The sequence below is a fragment of the Manis javanica genome, chromosome 13 (assembly GCF_040802235.1).
Source record: "Manis javanica isolate MJ-LG chromosome 13, MJ_LKY, whole genome shotgun sequence".
In the NCBI taxonomy this organism is placed as follows: domain Eukaryota; kingdom Metazoa; phylum Chordata; class Mammalia; order Pholidota; family Manidae; genus Manis; species Manis javanica.
In genome coordinates this window covers 82,250,479-82,259,255 of record NC_133168.1, presented here as the reverse complement: position 1 = coordinate 82,259,255, position 8,777 = coordinate 82,250,479, and the positions used below count along the sequence as shown (strand labels likewise).

The following is an 8,777-nucleotide window of genomic DNA, read 5'->3' as shown; positions in this document are numbered from 1 at the left end:
GGATCAAGAAATGGATTATCAGCCTACAAGAATCATTCATTGCCCCCTAAGTCAGTGATCACCTTGATTTCCACCACCAGAATGTACGTAGGGAATCATATGCATTTATCACTGCTTTATTCAGATATATTTACATACCATAAAGTTCACCATTTTGATGTATAACATCTAATAGTTTTTACCATATTTTCAGAGTTGTATGCACTTTTATACATGATAATTGTGTTATCTGTGCCAGGCTTCTTCTGCTCAACATTATATTTGCTGGATTTGTCTATGTTCTCATTTAACAGGAGTTTATCCTCATAGCTGCATAGTTGTGCATTGTATGAATATGCACAGTTTACTCAACTGTTTTGGATATTTGGGTTGTTTTTAACTAAGGTATTTTACAAACAGTTCTGCCATGAACATTTTTTTATGTGATTTTTGGTTCACAGTTACACATATTCTTGTCGGGTAGTGAAATTTCTGGGTCGTCAGGAATACATACAGTCACATTTATTCAATACTATCAAACAATATTACAAATTAATTGCACCCATACACATTTCTGCCATTTTGCCAATATTTTATATTGTTTTCCATTTTGGTCATGTTGATGAGTATGGAATAGTACCATATATTGATTGAAAATTTTTAAAAACTTAAAAAAATACTTTTCACTTACAGAAAAGTTGAAAAATATTCCAGAGAGTTCCTGTATATGCCTCAGAGTTCCCCAATGATAAACAGCCAATTTATCAATTGTTTCCTTTACAGTTAGTGCTTTTTTGGGGGGATGACCTCTTTAAGAGAGTTGGTTTGATGTCTACATTACAAGCAACCTTTTAAAGCTTAACAACGTTACTAGTAAATTGGTTTATTTGCTACCTCTTCCTTGTAACAGAACTAACTTCATGAAGGAATTTTGATTAAGAAAGGAAATTTTTCTTAGAGTGACTTTATGGAGAGGATCCAATGATAGTGTCTGCATCTGAGTCTCTGTGCCTGTGGAGACTTATACCACGTGGTTGTCTAGTCCTTCAGTAATGATCTTTGACTCACAGAAAGCTGGGAATAGGTCTAAGGAGAAACCTATCAGTTCCCATAATGACTAGGGGAAGAAATGACATTTGGATAATGAGGAGCTTTGGAAATTGAACCCCCAGGGCCACAGAGACTGTATGTCTCTACCTGTGACCCCTCCAGGTAAGAGCCTTGCTCAGGTTGGCCAATGGCACACCTGAGTCTCTCTCTCATATGCTCCCTCTTGCCCAGGAGCCCAGTTTAATTTCTTGGTTCATCTGCTCTTCCTGGGGACATATTTCCCATCTCCAACCTTAATATCCAGAGGAATTACTCACTGATGGCTCCGAGGTGATCAAGTGTCCCAATAAACTCTATGAGACATTAAACAATTTTTTAAAAATCAGCCTAGCTGCAGAACATCTAAGAGGTAAGAGAAACATCAGTGGGATTAAGTTAAAAGATTCCAAATTAGTTTTGACCCTTTTCTTGATACATTTACTTTCCCTCTTTTATCCAATTTGCAATAAGCTTTCATTATTTCTGGCTCCCACTTGTCCTTCTAAATTCCAGGGACTCTTTCCCCACTTGAACTTGAATTAGCCCCTTCAAAGATCAGATAGGTATTCTATAATTATGTGGTTTCCTTCATTTCTTTTGGATGATGAGGGAGGCTAGGGTGGAGTGAGTTTGGTTCTCAATTTTTCCTTATCAGGTTCCAGATTTCATTGTTACAGTAGAATTCAAGGTTGTCTGTTACTCAGAGTTGGGGACTCTGGGAGATAGGATTAAGATCCATTTGTCTATCTTTCCAGTCTTCCTTTGAGAAAACCCAAATAAAGTACGAAATATGTTATGCCATCATAACAGCACTGTACACAGTGAAATAAACAACAATGGAATCATCTTCCAGAATTAATGTTGATCTTTTTCCATATTAGCTTCAGACACCTTTTTAAAATAGTGAATCATTATATAGGATTCAATAATACCTTAGTATTATTTTAAACTGAATCTTAGACATCTGAATTCCACAGAGAAAGGCCTTCCTTTGTCTTCAGACAAGGATAACTGTATATCATTCTGGACAAATCTTTATTGTTTATTCTAAATTCTTCCACTGCTCTGCGGAAGTTGGTGGGCATTCACCACACTTAGTATCAGTATGTGTGAATATGTCTCCATAAATACTTCTGAGATATAGAAAAAATAATCCTTGACAAACCCAAATCCCATTGATATGATACTATATTTTAGAATTAATAAACCAGACCTGCTTGTGTCTACCTTGATAAAAATAGGAGACAGAGTGTTAAGTCCAAAACAAGTTGTTGAATTGAATATAAAATATGGTAACATACCTAACAAATATGAACGTGTGATTTAGTACTTTACATAGTATAGGATGTCTATGGATACACCATGACTCATATAAAATAATCCAGGAGAATGATACATGTGAAGGTCAGGGTCATGGCTACTGCTAGGGAGGAAAGGAAAGTATTGAGATGTGCAGGAAGAGGCTGGGGCTTCAAGATCTACATTGTTTTATTTATTAAAAAATGAAAACAAACTTAAAAGAACACCTACTGGTGGATTTAAGCCCCTCTTTGTCATTGCATACTTTCTGGGATGCTTGACATATAACCTAAAATGTAGAAATAAGCAGAAGTTAATTATTTTAAGGAGTATTTATATTTACATACATCTTACTATGCTATACTATTATTGTATAAATTGTTTTTCTGTAATAATATTTCAGTTTATGCTTCCAGGACAAATGTAAATATTTGGATTTTGAATATTTTAAGCTTATGTGGTACACATTTTAAAAATTAAAGATGATACAATAGTATTACAAGAGTTAAGGTATATTAAAATAGCATGGTATAGCACGGATATGCCATAACTTGTGATCTATTCCTATACTGATGTTTATTTAGGTTATTCCCTTCCTCCTCTTCATTATAGAAGAGTCCCCCAGATGGAATTTTAACACATCCCTCCTTTCGCAGCCCAGACACATAATTCTTGGGACAAGGCATCAGACTTGCTTACAGCTAAAAACAAAAATAATAGGAAAATTTGTTGCAACACCCCACATACTGAGCATTGCATTATACTGTTTATCTATTAATTCCTCATCCATACAACACTGCTGTACATTTAAAAAAATCGTCCCCATTATAAAATTGAGAAAACAATATGTTCAGAGATTCTGGGATCTTCCCATATCACAGAGCCATGTCACCAATGGGGGATTTGTGATGGAACAAACAGCATCTGGGTTCAAGGCTTATGTCTAGATGGGTGCTGTTTTTATGATGACTTGTCTTCCACCAGGTAAAGAGCCAACTGTCTGCTCAGGTTCTCAATTTGTGAAGCAAAAGGCTCGGATTATGTGGGTTCACCATACCATTCAACTGCTCAAGTGTTGTGATTCTGTTTGACTGAGATACCATTACAGAAATTCCGTTGAACACATGCTAATCTTTTACTGCCTCTTGTGGGGGATCCAGGATCAATTTCTCAGGAATCTGCATAAGCCAGAGGGTATAGAAGAGGTCTGTAGCTGGTGCTGAGTCAGTCCACAAAGGGCTCCTCACCTGAACCAGGGACCGAAGTGGCTTAAATAGGAAGGGTCTGATCTATACTCTTAACAGATTTTCTTTCCTCCCTTCTTTTCTTTCTTCCTCCTGTCTGTCTTTCTTCCTGGTGTTCTGTCTTTCCTCCTATCAGTTTGTCTGTCTTTCATCCTGTCTTTCTTTGTTCCTGACTTTTTATCTTTTTTAATTGAGATACTACTGACATACATCATCTTACTAGTTTTAAGTGTGCTTCAAATGATTTGATAAATATATATATATTGGAAATGATGATCAGATTAAATTTCATTAATAACCATCAGCACCACATAGTTAAAAAAATTTTCTTGTGATGAGCATTCTTAAGGAAATAATATCTTTTTTATATTATCTATGAATATAACTGAAAGACATGCAGGAAGAGTTTGGGGCTTCAAGATCTACATTGCTTTATTTATTAAAAAATAATTTGTCTTTATTTAAGACAAATAAAAATAGACGGAGAGATCTATGCTGCTGAATGAAGATGGATTAACTGTCACTCTCAGAAATTGTAATAAGAAAGGAAAAATGATGGGAGAGAAAGACACCAAAGTGTATGCAGGAAGGAAACAAACAAGGGCATAAAGTTCAATCTAGATCATTACTCCAGCTGCTAAGACTAACAAAGGACTTCCATTAACAGATGAGTATTTTTGCAATTAATTATTCCCCTTCCTTTCTTCTCTCCTCTCCTTTTTAAAATCTTCCATTCATGTGGTCAATTATTGTTAAGCAGAAAATACCATGTGTGTTTATTTTAGAAATTACCAGTGAAGAAGAGTTGAGGAACTTCTAAGATGGAGTGTCTTATTTTTCTCTCCCAAATGTAAAGGTGAACAAAAAGTAATGAAGTTTTACTATTTGCGTGTACTATGCCAACCCTTTTGCATTTATTATTTTAAGTCACATTACCCTGAAAGTAGCATTCTTCAGGTATATTTGCTTCTATTTGCTTCTGTCTTTCTAGCAGCCATTCTCTGGACTTGATTGTTCAGCGGCCTAGATGTCAGTTGGATAATAAAGAGATACTTTCTAAGATTCTGAGGATGACATAGTTAAAAATTATTTTAAAAAATTTGCTTAAGACCTCGTTTCTATCACTCTCTCTCAACTTCCTGTTGTAGAATCAAAGAAGCTCCAGAGAGGGATGTTTTAGCCTTCAAAAAATAAAGACATATTTATCTTTCTCTTTCATTAAGAGAAGGTATCCAGGAATTTGTGGACACAATTTAAATCCATCACATTCATGACCAATAAGACCACATGCTCCAAATGGTACAATTACAGGACTGTGGGGCTCCATCAGCCTGGATCCCTGAGGGACTCTGCAGAGCAGAACCTTTCCCAGTGTCTGTTAAAATCAATTACATATGCACACATGTCTGACTCATGGCATGTTCATACAAGCTTCCATTTGACCTGGCAGCATTGTCTTAATATGACTTCAAGTCCTGAAGTTATGCCCAGTTTTGGTTTTAGTCAATGCACATTAAGAGAATGCAAGCTGAAGATGATAAAAGCACTGAAGGTCATAAAACATCTTTCATGCCAGAGTTAAGGGAGATAGGAGACTTCTAGGTTCATTTCAGAACTCAGGAGTCAAGTTAAGGAAGCATTCGCTGGCCAATTGGGGGGAACTGAGAATCAATGTGAATGATAACTACAATGAATTGAAATCTATCAAATGTACTTAAAATCCAGAATTTTGTGATGACAGTGTTCATTTTTGGATAATGCTGAAATCCAAAGTATTATTTCAAAAAATGATGAATACAGAAATCAAGATGTATTCTGCCTTTCTCATAAAAACTCAACCTCAGTGTGACCACCTATTTGATTAGTGGAAGTTCCCCTTTATGGGAGTGTTTCAGGTAATTGAGAAGAAAAAATTAATTAGAACTTCAGCATTTTGTAACTCCTCATGCATGAATGGAACCAGGCAATAGTTGTTATAAGCAGTAAGACAGACAGACAGACAGACAGACAGACAGACAGTATATGCTTTCTTGTGAAAGTATTTAAGGATGCTTGCTGAACATGAGATAAATCTAATCAGGCTTCTAGACTATAGACAGGCTGATTTATTTTTGTAAAGAGCAAAAGAGCAAACATTATAGGTTTTGTGGGTCATATTGCCTCTGTCACAAGTACTCAACTTGAGTGTTATAGCACAAAACAAGCCATGGACAATACATAAGTGATTGGCTGTCTTCCCATAAACCTTTATTCATAAAAATAAGCAGTAGGCAGGGTTTTGCCTATGGGCTGTATGTCCCAAACTGTATCCAGAATACAGACTCAGTAACATTATCCTGGAATAATTATATCTTGGAGGCATCTTAAGAGAGAGGTCAATGTTTCCTTCCTCTTTTCTTCCAAGTACCCCTTCTTGACACAGGATAGATGGAAAATCAGAACTTGGGACAGGGGATAGTGTGGTTGGAAGTTTGAAGGGAAAACAAAGCAAGAAAAGAAGAGGCAGGGAGAAGGGAGTCAGGGAAGCAGCAGACACAGTCTGCATCTGAGTTAGTTTTAAAATACAGGTAAGTTTAAGGAAGTTTCTCTGAAGTCTTGTTTTCTTATCATGTCCATCTTTTCTCTCAGACTCATCAACAACATGACATTGGAAAACATCTCAGTTGCTACAGAATTCCTCCTTCTGGGATTCAGCAATGATCCAGAAATGCAGCCCCTCCTCTTCGGACTGTTCCTGTTCATGTACCTGGTCACCATCCTGGGGAACCTGCTGATTATCCTGGCCGTCATTTCTGACTCCCACCTGCACACACCCATGTACTTCTTCCTCTGCAACCTGTCCTTTGTGGACATCTGCTTCACCTCCACCACCACCCCAAAGATGCTGGTGAACATCAAGACCCAGAACAAATCCATCAGCTACACAGGCTGCCTCACACAGATATGCTTTGTCCTGACTTTTCTTGGACTGGAGAATGAAATTCTGATGATGATGGCCTTTGATCGGTTTGTGGCCATCTGCCACCCACTCAGGTACAATGTCATCATGCACCCCAAACTCTGTGGGCTTCTGGTTCTGATATCCCTCCTTATTAGTGTTCTGGATGCCCTGATCCACACTTTGTTGGCCCTGAGGCTGTCCTTCTGTACAGACCCAGAAATTCCCCAATTTTTCTGTGAACTTGCTCATGTTCTCAAACTTGCCTGCTCTGATATTCTCATCAATAACATCCTGGTGTATATAGTGACCAGCCTTGGGGGTGTTGTTCCCCTCTCAGGAATCATTTTCTCTTACACTCGAATTGTCTTCTCCATCCTGAAAATCCAATCAGGTGGTGGAAAGTATAAGGCATTTTCCATCTGTGGGTCACACTTAATAGTTGTTTCTTTGTTCTATGGGACAGGGTTTGGGGTATACCTTAGTTCTTCAGCTACTCCCTCCTCTAGAAAGAGTGCAATAGTATCAGTGATGTACACAGTGTTTACCCCAATGATGAACCCATTCATCTACAGTCTAAGGAACAAGGACATGATGGGGGCTTTGAGGAAACTCACGTCCAGAATATCTTTCCATTGATTTTCCCTGAGCTTCTACTGCTGAAATATGACAGAAATAAATAATAAGTGATCCAAAAAGCCTGACCAATTTCTTTGAATTCACAATACCAGAGATCAAATGGTGAGGGGTGAGAATTTTGAAACCATACCAGCTTGGTTTAAATCCTATCTCTGTTGATCCATATCTACAGGGCCTTTAACAATTTATTTCAACACTTGTATTCAGTTTCCTTACCTATAAAATTGGTATATTTATCTATGCTTTTTGGGTCCTTCATCTCTGTTCATGGGGATGCATGCCTTTGGCTGTGAGGAGGCAAAAGTCTCAACTCTAACAGCGTCAAATGATACAAAGAGTTTTCATCATTCCTAAAAAAACTTCAGAGATTGGGTAGGTACAGGCACAGAACTGTAGGACTGAATTTAACAGCACCACCTGTTGGCTGCTACCTAAGGCTATTCCTCTGACAGCCCTGAAACAATGCAGGACAATAAACAGACAGCACACACAATAACCGGAAATAGAAAACTGACTGCTCTCCCTGGGTTTCTTTGCAATGCAGACATAAACTTTCCAAGGGTGACGTCCAGAACACATTATTTCTATCATAGCCTGAACTGAGACTTGTGTCCATTCTAATTTCATATTGTCATTGTAACATCACAAAAAGCTCAGTAGCTGAAAACAGCATAATGTATTTTCTTGCAGTCCTGGAGGTCAGAAGTCTCAAGTCAACTACACTGAACTTAAGTCAAAGCATTGAGTTCCTTTGAAAAACTCTGATGTTGGAATGAAATGGGAAGCTATTATTTCATGGATACAGAGTTTCTGTTCAGGAAGTGGTTGGTGCAGGTGCATACAAAATTGTAACTGTTTTTGTTGCCATGGAATCACACACTTATATAACTGCAGTGGTAAAAGTTTTTGTTATGTATATTTTATCACAATAAAAAAGCTCTAAAAAAGGAATTGAACCTGATAAATAATATCTTGCTTTCTAAACAAAAATAATTCTAATACACCAAAGTGTTAAACAGAAAAGTCAAAGTGATTATTTCAGAAGCCAATATGCAAAAAATTTTAATGACCTCAGAAGAATTAAACATTTCTTAAGAGGATAAGAAATTCTCCAAAAGGCAGAGACTGAGAAATTACAGCACTTAAAAAACAGTCAGTATTTCTGTATCATCTTTGTATATTGACATATAGTAATTACAGTTGTTGAGGTGAAGATTTAATAATGTAGATAAATGTCAAATTGCTATGTTGCATACTTGAAATCATTTTAGGAGTTCTTGGAGTGCTGAGGTTTTATTTTACACCTGCGGGCTCAGAGGGGAGTAATCTCCCAAGGTCTGAGCCCTGAGCACAAGCAAGGGGAGCAATTTATATTATATTGATATGTGGCAATTTGGCATGCGCAAGGGCAAAAGAGGAGCCCGGAGGAGGGGAGGAGGGAGCTGGGAGGGCTTTGTCAACTGGAGGAAAAAAGCAGTGTGCTGACCTTGATGGCTGTGTTGAATATTTTACTTATCAGTAGTTGAGGTGAGGATTTAATAGTGTAGATAACTGTCTGAACATTTCATTTTAGGAGGCATCATCTTTTG

At 37.3% G+C, this 8,777-nt stretch overlaps 1 protein-coding gene across 1 annotated transcript; it reads left to right on the top strand.

Annotated features, from left to right (window-relative positions):
- The first annotated feature begins 6,252 nt into the window (after positions 1-6,252).
- Positions 6,253-7,188, top strand: LOC108387270 (olfactory receptor 7G3-like). Its single transcript, XM_017645491.3, has one exon. It carries the CDS (start codon positions 6,253-6,255, stop codon positions 7,186-7,188), a length of 936 nt encoding a protein of 311 aa, XP_017500980.3.
- Positions 7,189-8,777: the final 1,589 nt, after the last annotated feature.

Bases quoted from the DNA above. Each gene is read 5' to 3' on its own strand.
- LOC108387270 (XM_017645491.3), top strand. From the start codon at position 6,253: ATGACATTGGAAAACATCTCAGTTGCTACAGAATTCCTCCTTCTGGGA.